The 23475-nt window shown below is 44.8% G+C and overlaps 1 protein-coding gene across 19 annotated transcripts in view; it reads left to right on the forward strand.

Annotated features, from left to right (window-relative positions):
* The window catches only part of LOC129811066 (receptor-type tyrosine-protein phosphatase S-like), a 278327-nt gene that overhangs the window by 249667 nt on the left and 5185 nt on the right, over positions 1 to 23475 (forward strand). For all 19 annotated transcript variants that reach the window (XM_055862203.1, XM_055862204.1, XM_055862195.1 and 16 more), the window contains 6 exons: positions 365 to 519; positions 2808 to 3093; positions 9373 to 9551; positions 9794 to 9920; positions 10165 to 10290; positions 14395 to 14549. In XM_055862203.1, coding sequence (XP_055718178.1) covers positions 365 to 519; positions 2808 to 3093; positions 9373 to 9551; positions 9794 to 9920; positions 10165 to 10290; positions 14395 to 14549 — 1028 coding nt within the window. The remainder of the gene's footprint in view (positions 1 to 364; positions 520 to 2807; positions 3094 to 9372; positions 9552 to 9793; positions 9921 to 10164; positions 10291 to 14394; positions 14550 to 23475) is intronic.

Here is a 23475-nt window from a genome sequence, read left to right on the forward strand (position 1 = left end):
GGCTTGAAATCAGAGCTGTTTCACTCACACACACACTGAATTACCCTCCCCCCACACACACGTTGAATTACCCCCCCCCCCCACACACACACACATTCAAATGTTGAATTAACCCCCACACACACACACACGTTGAATTACCCTCCCCCCACACACACGTTGAATTAACCCCCCCCACACACACACACATTTTAAATACCCCCCCCCCCCCCCACACACACACACACACACACACATTCAAATGTTGAATTAACCCCCGCACACACACACGTTCAATTACCCCCCATCCCACCCACCCACACCCAAACACACACACACACACACACGTTGAATTAACCCGCATCTCTCTCTTCTGCCCCTCCAGAATGGTTCCAGTGAGAAGCGGGAGGTACGTCAGTTCCAGTTCACGGCGTGGCCTGACCACGGGGTCCCTGAGTACCCCACCCCCTTCCTGGCCTTCCTACGCAGAGTCAAGACCTGTAACCCCCCTGACGCAGGCCCCATCATCGCCCACTGCAGGTTGGTACACACACACACACACACACACATGAACACACTACACAGCTACAGATAGTGGACAGATTTCACCGCAGGGTATATAGTATATGAAAATAATACTTCTGGCTGGCCACACACTGTTTGGTGCAGGTTTTTGTTTCACCCCATTCAACGACTTAGTCAGTTGTACAACTGAATGCATTCAACTGAAATGTGTCTTCCGCATTTAACCCAACCCCTCTGAATCAGAGAGGTGCGGGGGGCTGCCTTAAACAACATCCACGTCATGGGCGCCCGGGGAACAGAGGGTTAACTGCCTTGCTCAGGGGCAGAACGACCGATTTTGACCTTGTCAGCTCGGAGATTCGATCCAGCTTTCGGACTCAACTAGGATGAGATTCAACTAGGTTAACTAGACTCCATAAGGACTCAACTAGGTTAACTAGACTCCATAAGGACTCAACTAGGTTAACTAGGCTCCATAAGGACTCAACTAGGTTAACTAGACTCCATAAGTACTCAACTAGGTTAACTAGACTCCATAAGGACTCAACTAGGTTAACTAGACTCCATAAGGATTCAACTAGGTTAACTAGACTCCATAAGGACTCAACTAGGTTAACTAGACTCCATAAGGATTCAACTAGGTTAACTAGGCTCCATAAGGATTCAACTGGGTTAACTAGACTCCATAAGGATTCAACTAGGTTAACTAGACTCCATAAGGGCTCAACTAGGTTAACTAGACTCCATAAGGACTCAACTGGGTTAACTAGACTCCATAAGGACTCAACTAGGTTAACTAGACTCCATAAGGACTCAACTAGGTTAACTAGACTCCATAAGGACTCAACTAGGTTAACTAGACTCCATAAGGACTCAACTAGGTTAACTAGACTCCGTAAGGATTCAACTAGGTTAACTAGACTCCATAAGGACTCAACTAGGTTAACTAGACTCCATAAGGACTCAACTAGGTTAACTAGACTCCATAAGGATTCAACTAGGTTAACTAGACTCCATAAGGATTCAACTGGGTTAACTAGACTCCATAAGGATTCAACTGGGTTAACTAGACTCCATAAGGATTCAACTGGGTTAACTAGACTCCATAAGGATTCAACTGGGTTAACTAGACTCCATAAGGATTCAACTGGGTTAACTAGACTCCATAAGGATTCAACTAGGTTTGTTGAACGAGGTGTGTTACTGCAGAGCCCGTGTCAAGGTCTCCTCACTTTCTTCCAATAAACTACGGACCCAGCACTTGAAAGAAACAGTTCCTTATTCCTCAGAGTACAGAGACCAAGTCGTAACCTCGATATTCCATCGACGTCCGTAGACGGCTGATTTGAAGTGCACCGTTAGGATTCCATCCATACTTACAGTATCTTTGTTCACACACAGCATGGGAGTAGATCAATCATTCATATTTATTGGAAAGATATCCTCACTCACAGTATGCATGCTCTGAATTCAATGTACGAAGTAGTTTACTGCCATGGCAACAAACAAGGGTTCAACCAGGCGAGTTGTCGGTGGGAACCTACCATGTCGGTGGGAACCTGTACAGTTGCCCTCCCAAGTCAGGGGGTGAGACACAACCACTGTTCAACAGCGTGAGCAATACACTTTACAATACACACGATACACATCGGAGTGTGTGTGTGTGTGTGTGTGTGCGTGTGTGTGTGTGTGTGTGTGTGTGTGTGTGCGTTTGTACAGTTCAGTGCATAGATCCAGTCATGCAGTGCTGGTATAACGGTAGTAGTGGTGAGTAAAGTGTGTTAACACTAGACTGCGGGGCTCTGAGTCACTCACACACAAACACACACACACACACACAGACACACACACTCGCTCCTTATTAACTATGTCTCTCCTTCACGTCCCCCCCCCCCCCCCAATCTCTTCCTCTCTTTGTTCTGCGTCTTTCTCCTGGTCCACCCTCTCTCTCCCAACCCTCTGTTTGTTCTTCTATCATCCCTCTCTTCTTCACCACCTCCCTCCCTGGGCCCTTGCATCCCGCCATCCTTCGCATTTCAAAATCCTATTCAAACCCACTCGTATTAGTGCCTGCAGAATGACCGCTGCGATGTGAATGTACTAGCATGACTGGATCAAGCAGACGTTGTCAAAGCGGGGAACGACAGACGAGAAGTCTCAATCGCTCAAATCTCTCATCTGTGATGAAATTGTATCTGTTCGGTCTGACGTGATTTTTCGAGAACAATCTCTAATGTTCTCTCTCTCCCCACTCTCCTCTCTTGCCCCCCCCCCCCCCCCCCCGCTCTCTCCTCATCTCCCAGTGCGGGCGTCGGGAGGACGGGCTGCTTCATCGTGATCGACGCCATGCTGGAGCGCATCAAGCACGAGAAGACGGTGGACATCTACGGCCACGTGACGCTGATGCGCTCGCAGCGGAACTACATGGTGCAGACGGAGGACCAGTACAGCTTCATCCACGACGCGCTGCTGGAGGCGGTGGCGTGCGGCAACACGGAGGTGGCGGCCAGGAGCCTGTACTCCTACATCCAGAAGCTGGCCCAGGTGGAGACGGGCGAGCACGTCACCGGCATGGAGCTGGAGTTTAAGGTAGGGGGTGTAGACAGGGTATAGGGGAGCTGGGGGTGGGGAGGCTGGGGAAGGTACGAAATGGAGGACGTTTGTTTGGTAGAGTGGTGCGGAGCCTGAGTTTAAGGTAGGGGGTGTAGATAGGGTATGGGGGCACTGGGGGTGGGGAGGCTGGGGAAGGTACGAAATGGAGGACATTTGTTTGGTAGAGTGGTGCGGAGCCGGAGTTTAAGGTAGGCCATAGACATGTAGGTACAAAAGACATGTGGGGAAAGGCACAAAATTGAGGCTTATTTAGGTTTTAGGCCTACTAATACGAAACCATCAATTATGTGGAGGAGCAACATTTCGTTTTTATCTTCAGTTGCTCTCAGTGCTCTGTCACATCCATGATATCTTTGAGCCAAGAGGTAAAACACTAACGTTTAAATTGAAATGGCCTTGGAAACATTTGAAAATATATATTGACTTGTATATATTTCATAACGCCGCATTAAAATGGGCATGTCGATATCTCACCCAATTCATGGAGGTACAAATGTTTATAGAGAGTTTATTATACCTCAGTCATGTGAGCCTTAACCTCAGACATTCAGTCAGTGTTTGCTCACACCACTCAATAGCTTTGCCTTTTATAAAAGCTAGGAATTGAACACTTAAGCTCTCTGCTCTTTGTCTTCGTTGTGAATCCATTTCTCAAGGATATCAAATAATATTCTCCAGATAGAGCAGCTTTGTGATCAGTGTATAGACTCCAAATGAAGGATTATTCTGAAAAGGCATAAAGCGATGAATTTAAACTTAACAAATAACTGCTGCGGTGAGAACCCGTTATCCGAACACGGAAGTGCATGGAATGTGGCCAAACACTAAGCGAGAGACCGATGATCCAATACTATCCGAACTTTGTTGTTCCCCCTTTGCACAACGATACACTTGACCTTGAATTACACATGTACATGCCCCTATCTCGCCTCAGAATCATTTGTAATATTCCCAATGCCATTTATCATCTCGCCGCTCGAAGAAACAATAATGATGACGGTTTCATCCAAGACATTTGCTACAGTGTACCACGATATAATCTCGAACAACTACAGCCCCGTCTGTAATAGGGATAACGGTACTGAGAGGTATGCAGTCGCGCCGGATAAATAGCGGCGGGCAGCGGTGTTCGTAGCGCGAGAGCGTTAGTGAGAAGGTGTCATTTAATAGTTCATGTTGACGCATGGCGAGGCGAAACGGCGAGGGCAAGCAGGAGGGTCCTCTCACTAATGAACAGAGAGACGTTACTGCGTCTTAGAAAGGAGTTGCTGCGACAGTTAGTCAGCGTTTCCCAAACTCGGTCCTTGGGACCCCAAGGGGTGCACGAAGGGCTGTTACGGTGACCATATTACCGCCACATAGGCGGTCACGAGTCATGCCCCGCGGTCAAATGACCGTTTAGTCACGGTAACTGGGCTTCTCCAAGCTCTGATGCTGCTGATGGTCATTAGTAGCCTACCAAACTGTGCTAACTGCCTGGTGCTCAGCACTCTAGTGTCCCTCTAATCATTCTGGAATCAATGCAATGTAATCGAAAATCAAACACTTCATGAGAGCTCAGAGGCACATGGTGCGCAACATTTCCATGCAATGAGGGAGATAACCGAGTTTTGATGGCCTCTATTAAAAAGAGGAGGGTTCCATCAGCTTTCTATAGGCTAGGCCTACAATATTTATTTCTCAACTTCTCTAATATTAAGCACATTGCTTATCTTTACAAAGGGAGTATAGCCTACCTGGCTGGCATGAAAATGAACCATGGGAAAAGCGTTCTCCATTCCTTATTTAAGTGCATAGATGACATGTGTTTTTTCTCCTTCCCCTGTTTTGAGACAGTTGCATGATAATGGTCCAATCCTAAATCAAAACAAAAGTCACATATTATTTAGTACACAATGCATTCAGAAAGTATTCAGACCCCTTGACTTGTTCCACATTTTGTTACATTACGGCCTTATTCTAAAACAGATAAAATAGAGATGTTGGAGAGAGATGTTAGAAGAACTGTCTACATTTACTTTTCATCGGTCAACAAGATGAGTAGGCCTTTCCTCCAGACGTGACGTTTGGCATTCAAGCCAAAGAGTTCAATCTTGGTTTCATCAGACCAGAGAATCTTATTTCTCATAGTCTGACAGTCCTTTAGGCACCTTTTGGCAAACTCCAAGCAGACTGTCATGTGCCTTTTACTAAGGAGTGGCTTCTGACTGGCTACTCTACGGACAATTCCTTTGACCTCGTGGTTTGGTTTTTGCTCTGACATGCACTGTCAACTGTGGGACCTTATATAGACAGGTGTGTGCTTTTCTAAATCATGTCCAATCAATTGAATTTCACACATGTGGATTCCAATCAAGCTGTAACATTTCAAGGGTGATCAATGGAAAGCTCAATTTCAAGTCTCATAGCAAAGGGTCTGAATATTTATGTAAATAAGGAATTTATGTTTTAATTTTTTTTAAATAAATTTGCAAAAACAATGTAAACCTTTATTTGCTTTGTCATTATGTGGTATTGTGTGTAGATTGATTAGGGGGGAAATGATTTAATCAATTTTAGAATAAGGCTGTAACGTAACAAAATGGGGGAAAAGTCAAGGGGTCTGAACACTTTCTGAAGGCACTGTACGTAAAGACAAGATTAAATTACGAATAGTCTGATGGCTGACCATATGATATATTATCACTTGTGAATGATGCTCAGCTTGTGTGCTGTTAAGGCAAGAAACATCGCATACCTTTTTTTGAGACTTTTTCAAATCGTATTCGCACGCCCGATGTAGCCTAGCCATAGGCCTATATGTTTTGAGACGTCTTCTATCTCAACTAAAGTGGCCAAATAACGTCTTAAAATTAAGCACATTAATCCGTTTTACAACGGGTGTAGAGCATAACTGGCATACATGTGCAGCGTGTTTCAAGTTTGGGGAAGATCATTTTTATCATAAAAATCCACCATTAGCATTACTTGCATAAAGGCATTTGCGGTCACTTTTGAGATGGTGTTTTCCCGCTATTTCCAGGAATGAGCCAATTGTAAACTGGGGATTATTAGGTGACCATGATGGTTTGAGGGCCAGATTGGGAATTTAGCCAGGACACCGGGGTTAACACCCCTACTCTTACAATAAGTGCCATGGGATCTTTAATGACCTCAGAGAGTCAGGACACCCGTTTAACGTCCCATCCGAAAGACGGCACCCTATACAGGACAGTGTCCCCAATCACTGCCCTGGGGCATTGGGATATTTTTTAGACCAGAGGAAAGAGTGCCTCCTACTGGCCCTCCAACACCACTTCCAGCAGCATCTGGTCTCCCATCCAGGGACTGACCAGGACCAACCCTGCTTAGCTTCAGAAGCAAGCCAGCAGTGGTATGCAGGGTGGTATGCTGCTGGCTGTGAAGAAATAGCCTAATAGTTTATCAACAGTTTAAGCTAAAAGTTCTGATCTGTTGCGTCAGCCTCATTGCTTTTAAAATGTTTTTTTGATGTTTGTGGTTGTATTAATCTGGGATCTATCGCAACTCACAACTGTCCCAGACTAAGTTGGGAATATTTATTTCTCGCACAGAATATAATAGGTCAAATTTTGTACTATGGGGGGTGGTAGTATATTAACATATACTTGTGATTTTTCCGTTCGTTAGGCCTACTCATCTTGTTGACTGACGAAAAGTAAATGTAGACAGTTCTTCCAACATTTTCAATATGCGCCTCGGAATTCAATAAGGACTGGCACAGTTGCGTCCCCGATGTGTCTGTCTTCACTTGTAGCCTGTGAGAAAGTCCCGATCACATGATGGAGAGCCATGTTTACTTGTAGCCATGTGAGATAACCCGTTTACATGACGGGCGTTGGCTAATAAGAATTGAGATATCTGAGAGAGCCATGTGAGTGAGAGGTGCTTCAGAGCATGCTGCCGGGAGAAGGGATTTCTAGTTATTATATTCAGCCCAAGGGCACAACTTTTTAGGGTGCATTTACAGCTACACAAAGGCTGTGCCGCAAATCGTTTGGAGAAAATATCCTTTCTATTTTATTTTCAGCTATGTTCAATTGTATTCTTCGTAAAATATTATCAAATTATGCCACGAAATTCTAAGCAAATCTTGTCTGCTAAATTAACTTGTGTAGCCCACAGCCATATGGCATAGCCAGATCAGGGCCTAACATAAGGACAACTCAGAGTATGCTATTCTGTTCTTCTGAAATAGACGGTGTAGGCTCTATTAAATGCAGATGTTCCAAAGGTCTGCATCAGTGGCATATAGGTTATGCATGGAGCCAGGAGATGCTAAATGTGTTTATGTTAAATAACGGTCAATTACCCTGAGACCGGCTGTTATTTGCTTGACAATTTTCATGGCCGCCAAAGTCTTAGAGGCTCGTTTAGTTTTTTTTCCCTAGGACTGCACAGCTGATTCAAATAATCAAAACTTGATGATTACTTGATTATTTGAATCAGATGTATAGTGCTAGGGCAAAAACCAAAACGTGGGCCCCTTGGGGTCCCTTGGACAGAGTTTGGGAAACCCTGGTCTATAGGCTTGAGATCAGTGCAGTTGTCCATAGCAATATTTATGCCTTTGTTTACTTACGACTGCACACCAGACCTAGGTTCAAATACTATTTATTTTCTTTCAAACGACGCTTCAGCTATGCTTGATCAAGCTTGCCTGGCCCAATGCAACCAATGGAATAGTCCCAAAAAAAATGCAAATCCCGCCCATCCTGCTTAGCATTATGGTAGTGGTAGGCTACATGACAGAGAACATAAGTACAGTATCATCCAGAACTCCCGGTGGAAAGGGGAAACTAAGGTTGTTTCTTTGACTAGAGGTTACCTAGGTGCGTCTCTGCCCTTAGGGAGGAAGCGAAACAAGGACGGGTTGCCAGATTGGTTGGTTTTCCAATCCACACTCTCCCCCCGGAGTTTGGTGTAGTAACAGATCTGGGCGCCTTGCCAGCCAGTCTCATTCCAGTTGCCTCTGTTAAAGGGGGATCAAAGGGAAGAAAGGAGAGAGGGAAGAGAGGATGGGATGTGGACAGGGGGGTTGACCCAAATCCAAGTGGCAATGACAGTCTGGGCTTTTGGCACCGAAAGAGAGATGGAGAGAGAAGAGGGGTGTGAGGGAGAAAGAGAGGGGGAGAGGGAGAGAGAAACAATTACATTGAGGGAATGAGTGAGAGACATTTTAGGGAGGGAGGAAGGAGTAGCGAGAGTTAGGCCGAGAGAAAGATTGAGAAGGGATAGAGAGAGGCTGTCAGAAAAAGTATAGCTTACACACAGAAGACATCAAGGTCAAAGGAGTGAATAGGGAGAAGAGGGGGGTGAGGTGTGCGTGTGTGTGAGGGATGATATTGTCAGACAGACTGACCCACAAACTGCCGTGATGGTCCCTTTGATGGTCATTTGTCAGTACAGGTCCCAATTTGGATCATGACACTGTGTGTGTGTGCACGGGCCTGCTCAAATGTATTCTGTGTGACTGTGTGCTCGACTGTGTGCAGAGCATATACCAGACTCCCATTATCAAAGACTTAAAGTGACCCACTTTTTGCAGACGGGTTTACTGCCTCATAGAAACACACCTCTCCAGTTTCTGTTTGATGCTAGCTTGTTACAGTAGCACAGAGCAGTGCTTCAAGTCGTACTCTTTTACCTGATAGCACCTCACACAAGACTGCACGTTGCAAAGTACACAGGGATGTGAAAAGGAAATGGGGAGTAGATTAAAGACTGTGTTCTTTGATTGCTCCATCCAGCCATACATTATGAAATCATTCATCAAATAGATGTGTCTGCATTTTTAAGGTGCTTCAGCCATCGTCTCTGGCTCAGCTCTGTCTTGCTCAGATAAGATCTCACAGTTCTTTATTACTCTGTAGTCTTCCATCTCTCGCTCTCCTTCTCTCTCTACCACTTTCTATCCTTTTGACTCTCGTTCCATGTGACATTCATTCCTATCTCTCCCTACCCCTCTCCCTCCCTCTCCATGTCCCTCTCCCTCTCTCCTCCCTTCCCTCTCTTCTCTCCCCTCTTCCCCCTACCCCTCTCCCTCCCTCTCCATGTCCCTCTCCCTCTCTCCCTCCTTCCCTCTCTTCTCTCCCCTCTTCCCCCTACCCCTCTCCCTCCCTCTCCATGTCCCTCTCCCTCTCTTCTCACCCATCTTCCCTCATCCCTCCACCGCTCCCTCTCGCCATCCCTCCCTTCATCCCTCCGTCCAATCCTCCAACTCCTCCTCCTCTACAGCGCCTGGCCAATTCCAAGGCACACACGTCCAGATTCATCAGTGCCAACCTGCCCTGCAACAAGTTCAAGAACCGTCTGGTGAACATCATGCCCTACGAGACCACCCGCGTCTGCCTGCAGCCCATCAGGGGCCTTGAGGGCTCCGACTACATCAACGCCAGCTTCATCGACGGATACAGGTAGGTGGAATGGGTGTGGGGGTGGGGAAGAGAGAGAAAGACGGAGGGGTGTGTGTGTGTGTGTGTGTGTGTGTGTGTGTGTGTGTGTGTGTGTGTGTGTGTGTGTGTGTGTGTGTGTGTGTGTGTGTGTGTGTGTGTGTGTGTGTGTGTGTGTGTGTGTGTGCATGCAACTATGACTGTCTCTCTGTCTGTCTGACTCACCACACTACATGTCTGACCTGAGTGTGTGTATGTGTTGCCAGGCAACAGAAGGCTTACATCGCCACGCAGGGCCCGTTGGCAGAGACCACAGAAGACTTCTGGAGGATGCTGTGGGAGAACAACTCTACCATCGTAGTCATGCTCACCAAACTCCGAGAGATGGGCAGGGTAGGAGACACTTTATCTCTCTCACTCTCTCACTCACAGACACACAGACCCACTCAAGCATTCTTCTCTCTGTCCATCATTCAGTTATCCCCTGTAGTACAGTCTGTACTACTACCCAAATGACAAACGGAGCACATGCTAAACCTGCGCTGACTGTAGTCTATGTATTCACGTTCATCTCAAAGATCTATCTATTTATCCTATGCCCCCTCACATGTGTGTGTGTCTCTCTCTGTGTTCACAGGAGAAGTGCCATCAGTACTGGCCCGCTGAGCGTTCGGCCAGGTACCAGTACTTTGTGGTGGACCCCATGGCCGAGTACAACATGCCCCAGTACATCCTCCGGGAGTTCAAAGTCACCGATGCCAGGGTGAGTGTGTGTTTGTGTGTGTGTGTGTGTGTGTCCATACGTGTGTCCTTTTCTTAGAGATGACACATTCTGTTTCTATTCATGCCTCCCTCCCATTGATTCTGTGTCTAGAAACGCTACTGTCCTATACACTGAGTGTACGAAACATTAAGAACACCTGCTCTTTCCATGACATAGACTGACCAGGTGGATCCAGGTGAAAGCTATAATGTCACTTGTTCCTATCCACTTCAATCATTGTAGATGAAGGGGAGGAGACAGGTTAAAGAAGGATTTTTAAGCCTTGAAACAATTGAGGCAAGGATGGTGTGTGTGCACCGGTCAGAGGGTGAATGGGCAAGACACAAGTAGTTTCAACAGTGTCCCGTGTGTATCAAGAATGGTCCACCACCCAAAGGACATCCAGCCAACTTGACACAGCTGTGGGAAGCATTGGAGTCAACATGGGCCAGGATCCTGAATGCTTTCGACACCTTGTAAAGTCCATGCCCCGACGAATTGAGACTGTCCTACTCAGTCTGCATGCCTCGTGTTATGTTCCATTCAACCTTTCGCCTGTATCATCAGCGAGGCTTGAGAAAGCAAACTGATTGAGGCCATTTTCCTCCATCACATGACAATACAGTGCTGATAGGGTATGTGTCATGAGTATGCTCGTATGATTGCTCCTTATACCACCTTTAAAGGGGCAATCTGTAGTTCAAACAACAACAAAGTGGCCACTCCGCCACGGTTTTGGTGAACACCTGGGGGATTGGGTTGGAGAGGATCCCAGATCGCCCCTATTAATGATTATATTTAAACCCAGAGAGAGTTTTGACCTGATGAAGGAGCGTACAGTGCAATGAGACCACAACCAGTTCTATGATAATATGATTGTCCGTGGTCTGTTTAAGCACTAAGGCCCATTCTACAGTACAGGCTACCATTTTGTGTCCAATGTAGCAGTAACTGCACTGCAGAACACTAGCCCACCTGGGACTGGCGGACATGTTGGATTGCTGCTTGAGCCAGCATGGCGGTTAGTTAGGAGCACTCATGTTGGTCTGGGGAAAAAAACACTTTACACACTGGCCTAGCACTCAGCCCCCTGCAACTCCCACTGGGCAGATTAGACATAAATGCTGCTTAAGCTGGTGCTCTAGGTACCACACACACAAACTATACCTTCCCCTACCACACACACACACACACACACACACGCCTGGGAAAGGTGGACTGGAGCGGCAGCTGCAGCGGTGATTCTAGGCTGTGTTAATTGTGATTGAATCATCAAAGCGGCCCACTCCAGTAATCAGGTTGGGCCGCACACGTAAGGTCTCCCTAAGAAATGAAAGGAACCTCTAATCAGAGACGACTGGAGGAAGAGAGGGAGACGGACGAGGAAAGGAGCGAGAGAGGGTAGCGAGAGGTGGGCGGGTGGGAGAGAGGAGGAGGGAATGGGAGGTGGTTGGTGTGCCTGTGTGGAAAGGGTCGGGTTGTGTGTGTGTGCGTGCGCGTGTACGTGCGCATGCAATAGCAGAGACTCCACACTTGAGTTGTCTCTGCTAGCGAGGCAGTCACGTATTTAATCACACAATTTGACACAGTGCGCAGACCCTAAGGTTGTGTGTTAAATGTATTTATTTAGATTTGTCTCTGCGCGCTTCATTAATTGTGTTGTTGTTGGTTTTTCTCCTCCTTCGCTTTTAATCCGTGCGGGGAGGCGAAACGTTTTCAAACGAGGTTTAAAGTGGGAAAACAAAGGTAAAGAAAGGCGACAGAATGGTGAGCGAGAGATAAGAGAAAACAGTGGCTTGTGGCAGTCAAATGAAAGACACTTTTTACACTGATGAGTCTGAAGAATAGTCGTCAAGGAAATGAGACAAGGCTAGGGACTAGGGAGTGTTTTGGAGAGTATTAGGATTTCTTAGCCTTTTGCTTGGGACTCCATTTATACTGGACAAAACTATAAATGCAACATGCAACAATTTCAAAGATTTGACTGTGATACAGTTCATATAAGGAGGTCAGTCAATTGAAATAAATTCATTAGGCCCTAATCTATGGATTTCACATGACTGGGAATACAGATATGCATCTGTTGGTCACAGATACAGTACCTTCAAAAGAAAGGTAGGGTCGTGGATCAGAAAACCAGTCAGTATCTGGTGTGACCACCCCTTGCCTCATGCGGCCTGACATCTCCTTCGCATAGAGTTGACCAGGCTGCTGATTTATGGCCTGTGGAATGTTCTCTTCAATGGCTGTGCGAAGTTGCTGGATATTGGCGGGAACTGGAACACGCTGCCGTACACGGCGATCCAGACCATCCCAAACATTCCCAATGGGTGACATCTCTGGTGATTATGCAGGCCATGAAAGAACTGGGACATTTTCAAATTCCCGGGAATTGTGTAGAGCCTTGCGACATGGGGCTGTGCATTATCATGCTGAAACATGAGGTGATGGCGGAGAATGAATGGCATGTCAATGGGCCTCAGAATCTCGTCACGTCTCTCTGTGCGTTCAAATTGCCATCACTAAAATGCAATTGTGTTCGTTGTCTATAGCTTATGCCTTCCCATTCCATAACCCCACCGCCACCATGGGGCACTCTGTTCACGATGTTGACAACAGTAAACCGCTCGCCCGCACAAACCCATAAACGTGGTCTGTGGTTGTGAGGCTGTTTGGACCTACTGCCAAATTGACAAAACTGCACATTTTAGAGTGGCCTTTTATTGTCCCCCAGCACAAGGTGCACCTGTGTAATGATCATGCTGTTTCATCAGCTTTTTGATATGCAACATATCTTGGCAAAGGAAAAAATGCTCATTAACATGGATGTAAACAAATGTGTCCACAAAATTGAAATAGATAAGCTTTTTGTGCAAATGGAACATTTTGGGAATCTTTTATTTCAGCTCATGAAACATGGGACCAACACTTTGCGTTTACATATTGCGTTTATATTTTTGTTCAGTGTAGTACGGCTAGGTTCCAATGAAACATACAGCCAGCCTCCTCTCCTTTCCTCTTTTCCATGTCTCCTTTCCTGACAATGGACCTGAAATCACTTGATAGTTATAAGCAGCATAGTGGAACCCTATCAACACTGTTCAATGATCAGTGGTCATCAAGGAAGAAGACAAGGCTAAGGACTAGGGCGTGTTTGAGGAGTATAAGGACGTAGCCTTTGGTTCTGTATCGTATCCTCAGCCTCAGTTGCCAAATTCAAATTCAGAGACCGTTTCCTTTCTCTTCCAGTCGACTACTGAGATTAAGACACCACCATAATTGACTACTCTTCGGGCAGAGATTCAAATAAAGCAATTTTCTCGATTGGTATAAGTCCAGTCTGCATCGATGTGGGTGGCCACACCAAATTGGTCTTCCTCCCTTCCTGGTTGCATGTCGTTTTTTGCATGCCAGGTCCCTCCATCCATCAGTCCCCCATCCAGGATTACCCCGTTTAACACAATGTTTAGAAGAGGACGCTTGTCACGCCAAATGCCCTATTGATTTCCTCTAACCGGGACTTATTCCACCGAAGAAATGACAAGCTAAAACGAAAGAGAGGCAGAGAGAGAGAGGGGGGCAGGGAGGGAGGGAGAGGGAGAAAGTGAAAGAAAGGAAAGACTGTTGGAGAGGGAGAGAAAGGGAGAAAATAGTTAAGAGAGAAAAGGAGAACTGATAGACTGTCAGATGGACGTCAGGGGAGACGGGTCATTGTGGTGTTGTGTGAGGGTGAAGTTGAACTGGACCCGTTCTTGTTATTGAGCGGTCTACTAGACCCAGATAGGGACAGCGTTGGGACTTGGCGGTTCGCTGACCCCAGATCAAGTTTCTCTCTGGGGTGTGTAGTGAAACAGTTAGTGTTTCTGTTCCTGAATCCGTTTGTTTGCTTGGTATGTGGTCATCATCGTGGACAATGAGAGAGTCTGTGACACAGAGGACGTAAAGTGAAGGATCTTGGTTTTTACTGACCCAATCCCTTCTCTCCCCTTACATCCTCCTCTCGTTCCCGTTTTCTCAATCCTCCTCTTTCTCCTTCACTCCATCCCTCTCTTCCTTATCTCTCTTACCCTTTCCATCCATTCTTTTTCTCTTTCCCTTTCTCAGGATGGGCAGTCCAGGACAGTGCGGCAGTTCCAGTTCACTGATTGGCCGGAGCAGGGGGTGCCCAAGTCAGGGGAGGGCTTCATAGACTTCATAGGCCAGGTGCACAAAACTAAGGAGCAGTTCGGCCAAGACGGACCCATCTCTGTCCACTGCAGGTAAGAGCCCTGTGTGTGTTTGTGTGCGCGTGTCTGCGCGTGTCTGCGCGTGTCTCCATGCGCACATGGGCCTGCGTGTAGGTGTGAGACGTGTCAGCGGTGTTCTTTCTAATTCAGACCAACACCATTATTTGTACCTAACAATGTCAGCATATAACACAGTATCCTGGGTCTGTAGGTGTGTGGGTGTCCGACTCCCAAGCTGGTACCTTGTGTTGTTAAGGGGATTACAACCAGCCTCCCGTGGTGCTAGTCTTAATGTCCTCCACAGACCAGATGCATGTTTCTCTCCCTCTGTCTCACTCTCTCTCTCTTTCTCTCTCATTCTTTATAAATCTCTCTCTCACTCTCTATCAATCTCTCTCTTTCTCTCGCTCTCTCTCGCTCTCCTTACTGCCACTGCAGTGGGCTGGCATTACAATGCCTAAGGCTCAGCTCATTCATAATTGATCACACGGAGCGGCAGCCTGGCATTTGTAAATGGGAGGCACATGAAATAATTCGTCCATTTTTATTTTACGATTCCGCGTGTGATAAATTTTTATCACATTGTGTTTTCTTTCTTCCAAGGTAACCTTTGTCATTAATTTGGCAAGCATATTCCAAAATATTTGTGTGGCTACCACCTCTGGGGTACCACTGAAATGTGTTACTTAGCATGTTTATGGTTAAGAAAAGAAGTCCCTGCACGCTGCTAACTTGCAAAGTTTCATCATTGTATTGAAACAACATGTTGGTTGAAAATTTAAAAAAAACTCCCTCTTTGCATCGTTTTTCCTTCGCAAAGCCACCAAACACTAGCCTGGTCCCAGATCTGTTTGTACTGTTTAGCCAACTCCTGTGGTTGCATAAACAGATCTAGGACCAGGCTAACATGAGATCTACCTATACACTAGATCTACGGACCTATATGGACATCATTATTGTGTCACCAGACTTTCACCACCATACTCCCATGGGGAAAATATGATATCACCGCCAGACATTGCATATACCCTTTAAGAGAGAGGGCTGTGTCTTAGGACCTGCAATAAAGCTGAGTTATCCTCTCTTGATGAAAGGATTTAGCCCAGCAGCCTGGTAGAGGAGGCACAGCTAATGCAGCGGCTCAGGAAGGCGAGGGCTCAGTGGTTACGTGCCAAATGGCACCCTATTCTCTATATAATTAACTTCTTTTGACCAGAGCCCTATGGTGCCATTTGGGACGCATACAGTGAGAGCATTGTCTTCACCTGGCATTTTGAGCACAGGCCCGGGAGTGTTATTGCAGTACTCCTCTAACACCTCGGAAATCGTCTCAGTTCTGACCCAATGCATGCTGGGAAGTAGGAACGAGTCAGGGATTCCCCCTCCCACCGTTGCTCTTCTCGGAAAGCTCCGGAAGCCCAACACTGAGAACTGGGCTCAGCTACTGTCTGTCTGCCTGGAGTGTCTGTCTGTCTGGACTGTGTAGGTTCCCTCCTTTGTTATCCTATTGTCCTCTCGATTTTCACGTCACTTCCTGTTGAACGCAGAAGAGCTTGGCTTTGTTTGTTTGGAAAGTTTGTTGTTTGCAAGTGTATTGGAAAGTTCTTGGTAGCTAGCTAGCTTCTTAGTTTGGATCCTGTAATGCAGTTGGCGTCAGTTGCTGGGACTGCTTGTCTCTTTCCAGTGATTATGCCGACCAAGGACGGGTCTGAGGAGCTATTATCAAGCTGCATATCAAGCTAGCTGCATATCAGGCTAGCAGTTAGCCATTGTGGCTGGGACCTCGGTTTGTCCCGGGTTTGGGCTGTCTAGATCCCTGCTGTTTGTTGTTTTCAATCTTCCCCGTGACCTGCCCTGTCTGGAACTGCGAGGAGTAACAACGTAACCTTCGTTGCTAGCTACCATGACAAAGGCCAAAGCCGGCTGGAGTACCGTTGAGGACAGTGGTGTCTCTCTATCACACGTGAAGGATCTTTTAAACAAACAAAAAGAGACCTACAAGCAGTTGTTACAACAACAAGAAATAGCTTCAAGTGTTTTGTCCAAATACTTGGCGATTCTACTAATAAAAGAATGGACGACCTGACCAGAGAGGTCCAGGACTTGAAGAACAGTTTGCAGTTCTCCCAGGGTCAGCTCGATGAGTTGAATCAGGAGAAAGGCAAGATGACAGCAATATGTAAGTCATTGAGAGAGGACATCAGTTGTATGTGTGAACCCATGTGAACCCATGTCAACAATCAAGGCGGAACAACATGGTTGTGGACGGAATTGCAGAATCTCCACATGAGACCTGGGCAGAGTCTGAGGACAAAGTGAGGGAAATAATCGCTGAGAAATTGAAGACGGACCACAGGAGGATTGAGGTGGAGCGCACCCACAGGACTGGAAAACCCACCATCGGCCCAGGTGACAGGCCCGGCCAATGGTGTTCAAGTTCCTGAGGTTCAAGGACAAGGTAGCTGTTCTGGAAAGAGCCAAGAACTTGAGAGGAACTTATATCTTCCTCAACGAGGACTATCCTGAAGCTGTGTGCCAGAAGAGGCAAGAACTGATCCCAGCCATGAAAGCTGCCAGAGCAGTGGAGACATTGCTTACATCCGCTAAGACAGGCTCATTGTCCACCCTCCCTCCCAGAAACCTGGAAGGGATGAGAGAGCCAAGCCTATGGGTTTGTAGCTTTAACCCCGCTGCACACACACACACACACACACACACACACACACACACACACACACACACACACACACACACACACACACACACACACACACACACACACACACCTATTGATTAATTCACTGCTGAATGTATATTTTTTCTCTTGCTTTGTTTGCTCTTTTCAGTATTATGTCTCGCTGATAAGCTACCCAGGAAAGGGCTGAAAATAGCCCATATTAATATATGTAGCCTTAGAAATAAGGTTCATGAAATCAATAACTTGCTAACATCAGATGACATTCATATATTAGCCATTTCTGAGACTCACTTAGATAATTATTTTGATGATACAGCAGTAGCAAAACAAGGATATAGCATATATATAGAAGAGACAGAAATGCTAATGGGCGAGGTGTTGCTGTATATATTCAGAGCCATATCCCTGTAATGCTTAGAGAGGATCTCATGTCAAGTGTTATTGAAGTGTTGTGGTTGCAGGTTCACTTGGCACATCTAAAGCCTTTTCTTTTGGGGTGTTTCTATAGGCCACCAAGTGCTAACAGTCAGTATCGAAATAATGTGTGTGAAATGCTTGATAGTGTACAGTATGTGATGTAAACAGAGAAGTCTACTTTCTTGGGGACCTGAATATTGACTGGTTTTCATCAAGTTGTCCCCTCAAGAAGAAGCGTCTTACTGTAACCAGTGCCTGTATTCTGATTCAGGTTATTAATCAACCTACCAGGGTGTTTACGAACACTACAGGAACAAGATCATCCACATGTATCGATCACATTTTTACTAATACTGTAGAACTTTGTTCTAAAGCTGTATCCGTACCCATTGGATGCAGTGATCACAATATAGTGGCTATATCCAGGAAAGCCAAAGTTCCAACAGCTGGGCCTAAAATAGTGTATAAGAGAGCATACAACATATTTTGCTGTGACATTGTGGATGATGTTAAAAATATTTGTTGGTCTGATGTGATTAATGAGGAGCATCCAGACGCTGCACTTGATGAATTTATTAATTTATTAATTTGCTTCTTCCAATTATTGATAAACATGCACCAGTTAAGAAACTGACTGTTAGAACTGTTAAGGCACCATGGATTGATGAGGAAATGAAAAACTGTATGGTTGAAAGAGATGGGGCAAAAAGGAGTGGCTAATCATTCTGGCTACACATCTGACTGGCTTACTTACTGCAAATTGAGAAATTATGTGACTAAACTCAAAAAAAAGAAGAAGAAACTGTATTATGAAGCCAAGATCAATTATATACAACTTTGGAGTACTTTAAATGAAATCATGGGCAGAAAGACAATTTCAACTCCATCTTTCATTGAATCAGATGGCTTATTCATCACAAAGCCATTTGATGTTTCCAATTATTTTAAAGATTATTTCATTGGCAAAGTGGGCAAACTTAGGCAGGAAATGCCAACAACGAACAGGGAGCAATTGTATTCATGCATAAAAAATAACAAGTAATGATGACAAATAAAGAAAAGCATTGCAAGTTTGAATTTTGTAAAGTTAGTGTGGGAGAGTTGGGGAAATGATTGTAATCGATCAATAATGACAAACCACCTGGCATTGACAGCTTAGATGGAAAGCTACTGAGGATGGTAGCTGACTCTATAGCCACTCCTATCTGTCATATTTTTAATCTGAGGAAAGTCTTTGTCCTCAGGCATGGAGGAAAGCCAAAGTAATTCCACTACCCAAGAGTGGTAAAGGTTCTAACAGCACACCTATAAGCTTGCTGCCAGCTCTTAGCAAACTGTTGGAAAAAATTGTGTTTGACCAAATACAATGCTATTTCTCTGTAAACAAATTAACAACTTACTTTCAGCATGCTTATAGAGAAAGACACTCAACATGTACTGCACTGATACAAATTACTTATGATTGGTTGAAAGAAATTCATAATAAGAAGATTGTGTGAGGTGTACAGTTAAATTTCAGTGCACCCTTTGATATTATTGACCTGTTCTTGAAAAAACTTGTTATGGCTTTTCAACCTCTGCCATATTGTTGATTCAGAGCTATATATCTAATATAACTCAAAGGGTTTTCTTTTAACGGAATCTTCCCTTATGTCAAACATGTAAAGTGTGGTGTACCACAGGGCAGCTCTCTAGGCCCTCTACTCTTTTCTATTTTTACCAATGACCTGCCATTGGCATTAAACAAAGCATGTGTGTCCATGTATGCAGATGATTCAACCATATACGCATCAGCAACCACAGCTAATGAAGACACTGAAACTCCTAAATAAGAGTTGCAGTCTGTTTTGGAATGGGTGGCCAGTAATGAACTGGTCCTGAACATCTCTAAAACTGAGAGCATTGTATTTGGTACAAGTAATTCGTTAAGTTCTAGACCTCAGCTGAATCTGGTAATGAATGGTGTGGCTGTTGAACAAGTTCAGGAGACTAAATTACTTTGTGTTACTTTAGATTGTAAACTTTTTATAAGAAACATTAATGTGTTGAAAATCCCAAATTGTTTGCATATTCAACTTACACACAGCTCTGACACACACACTTACCCCACCAGACATGCCACCAGGGGTCTTTTCACAGTCCCCAAATCCAGAACAAATTCAAGAAAGTGTACAGCATTATGTAGCCCTAAATGCATGTAACGTCCTTCCATCTCATATTGTTCAAGTAAACAGTAAGCCTGGTTTCAAAAAACATATAAAGCAACACCTCGCGGCACAACGCCTCTCCCCTATTTGACCTAGATAGTTTGTGTGTATGCATTGATATGTAGGCTACATGTGCCTTTTTAAATGTAGGTAGTTCTGTCTTTGAGCTGTTCTTGTCTATTGATGTTCTGTGTTATGTCATTCTGTATTATGTTTCATGTTTCGCGTGGACCCCAGGAAGAGTAGCTGCTGCTTTTGCAACAACAAATGAGCATCCTAATAAAATACCAAATACCAACCACTCATATGTTATATCAAAAGATAATTATTTTCTTTCCCTCACTTTCTTCCTTTCCATCCCCTCTTTCTTCCTTTGTCTTTTATCCCTCCATATATTTTCTCAATGTCTTGCATTTTCCCCTTCACTTTACTCAATCTTCCAAATCAGTAGAACCCAGAGAGTGTTCTTCAGTGGAAGCTTCTCTAACATCAGATATGTACAGTGCGGTGTCCCTCAGGGCAGTTGCCTTATGCCGTTACTCTTCTCTAGTGACAAGTGATTTGCCCTTACACAAAGCTAGAATTACTATGTATGCGGACGATTTCACACTCAGCACGTCAGCACCCAAAGCCAGTGAGCTCCCTGAGAGTTACAGTCAGTATCCGAATAGGTGATTAATAATAAACTGGTCTTAAATACGTCTAAAAACTAAAAGCATTTCATTTGGTTGAGCACATTCTCTATGACCTAAACCTCAGCTGGAGTTGTGTATAAAGGGTGTGACCATTGAGCAAGTTGAGGAAGCTGGATGGTCAATTATCATGGGCACGTCATATTGCTAAAGTTGTTGTGAAGGAAAGGGAAATACCGAGTCAGTTGCACAACTGAATGCATTCAACTGAATCTTCCGCATTTAACCCAACCCCTTAGCGTTTTTTGACACAAAAATCAACTGCGCTAGTTGTTCAGGTTCTGGTCTTGTCCCATCTTGATTCCTGTCCGGTAATATGGTCAAGTGCAGCAAAGAAAGACGTAGCAAAGTTCCAGCTGGCTCAAAACAGAGCAGCGCGCCATGCCCTTAACTGCAGACACAGAACTAACATCAACAACATCTATCCTGGTTGTGGATTGGCGAGAGAATAACTGCTTCTCTTCGAGTTTTAACGAGAAATATTACCGTGATGAAAATTCCACATTGTCTGCAAAATCAAATAACATTCAGGTCATACATTACCCAAGTAGACAGGGCACCAAGGGTTTCTTCACAGTCCCCAGGTCCCCAGAGCCATGATTACATGGAACTTCCTTCCATCTCCACTTACTCAAGCAAACAGCAAAATGACCTTTAAAAAACAGATTAAACAACATCTCATGGTACGGCGGGGACTTTGAGGGGTCACACACACAGACACACTAACACACACGTTATGTACAGTATTTAGTTGTATTGTTTGTATTATTATGTTGTTGTTTTTTTACTTGTCATGTTTTAGGTTTTTTGTGAACCCCAGGAAGAATAACTGCTGCCTCTGCAAAAGAGAATGGGGATCCAAATAAATAAACAAACAACTCTCTCTCTCCCTCTCTCTTTCTCTCTATTCTACTGCCTCCCCAATTCCTATCTAATAGAGCCACACGCTTTTTGTCATTAATTGCCTGATTACTTTCTGTGAATGGGAGTGTAAATCCTCTCATTCAATGCTGCTTTCCACGGCGGTTAGATTTGGAAGTCTATCTATTTAAAAGGGTTTGATGGAGTTTAAGAGCCATATGACAAGCTGTGACTAGCTCCCTAGAATGAGCTTTCTCCACACTCCAGGAGAGGATGGGGTGGGTGTGTAGGAATGGAGGGGGGGGGGGGGGGGGGGGGGGGTTGAAAGGACAGAAGGGGGTAGACTTTGTGGTGACATAGTGTCCACAGTTGAGTTTTTTTTGAGGGGGAGGTTTTGTCGCTGGTGTCTTGTTCGGTCAATCTACTGTCAGAAGTTTTCGAGGTAGAAAATGGTCAAAGTTATCTTTGGTATAAAAAAAAAACATTGTAACCTTTCAGAAACTGTCATGGGGCGGGTAAGAGAGAAAAATTAATCTGTTGTCAAATCAATTATTGTTCCATTGGTGAAGGGGAAGTCATTTCACACCAAAGTAGCTTACGGAGACAGCCCCTCAAGTATTTTAGGATCAGAGTTAAGACTCGCCCTATTTCTGGGGACTGTTGCAGGGAAAGGTTTGCAATGGGGCTTAATGATGCAAAGTGTGTGTGTGTGTGTGTGTGCGTGTTTGCTTGCGTGCGTGCTCATATGTGGGTGCGTGTCCGTGTGTGTGTGCGTGCGCATTTGTTTGTTATTGTGTACATACAGTTGAAGTCGGAAGTTTACATACACCTTAGCCAAATACATTTAAACTCAGTTTTTCTCAATTCCTGACATTTAATCCTAGTGAAAATCCCTGTCTGTTAGTCCCTGTCAGTTAGGATCACCACTTTATTTTAAGAATGTGAAATGTCAGAATAATAGTAGAGAGAATGATTTATTTCAGCTTTTCTTTCATCACATTCCCAGTGGGTCAGAAGTTTATACACTCAATTAGTATTTGGTAGCATTGCCTTTAAAATGTATAACTTGGGTCAAGTGTTTCGGGTAGTCTTCCACAAGCTTCCCACAATAAGTTGGGTGAATTTTGGCCCATTCCTCCTGACAGAGCTGGTGTAACTGAGTCTGGTTTGTAGACCTCCTTGCTCGCACACGCTTTTTTAGTTCTGCCCACAAATTTTCTATAGGATTGAGGTCAGGGCTTTGTGATGGCCACTCCAATACCTTGACTTTGTTGTCCTTAAGCCATTTTTCCACAACTTTGGAAGTATGCTTAGGGTCGTTGTCCATTTGGAAGACCCATTTGCGAAATAATCTGGCTGTAAACAATTTTTGGAAAAATGACTTGTGTTATGCACAAGTAGATGTCCTAACCGACTTGCCAAAACTATAGTCTGTTAACAAGAAATTTGTGGAGTGGTTGAAAACGAGTTTTAATGACTCCAACCTAAGTGTATGTAAACTTCTGACTTCAACTGCATTGCGTGTGTGCGTGCGTGCATGCTCATATGCGGGTGTGTGTATGTGTGTGTGTGCACGAATGCTTTCGAGATTGTGTACGTGCATGTGTGTGTGTGTTCATGTCGTGTTGTGTGGGCGGGCGGGCATCAAAGTGGAATGTGTACGTTCCTCACATCAAGATTATCTCTCACATGATCATTTTAAAGCCAGGCGTTAAACTGTCTAGCGACGGCAGATGATGACTGGTATCCAGGGACAGGAGAAAGAACATAGAATGAACCAAATGGACACATATAATAGCTGTTACTATAACTTGATTTCCCTAGACCCATATTTAGGGCTGGTTTCCTGGACACAGATTCATAAATCTAGCCCTAGACTAAGAATAATGTTCAATGGAGATTCTCCATTCATTCATACTTTTTAAGTCTAGGATTTCGGCTTCATTTTAAAGCCAAAGTTGCTGCATATTTTTATTTATTTTTACATATTAATGAATGATAAATGCCGAAGAATATAACTTATACATGCCTCATGAGCTTAGTTAAACTGTCGTTCTACGTCAGAATCCAAAATATACGCTTGT

This window comes from Salvelinus fontinalis, chromosome 14 (assembly GCF_029448725.1).
Source record: "Salvelinus fontinalis isolate EN_2023a chromosome 14, ASM2944872v1, whole genome shotgun sequence".
Classification (NCBI taxonomy): Eukaryota; Metazoa; Chordata; class Actinopteri; order Salmoniformes; family Salmonidae; genus Salvelinus; species Salvelinus fontinalis.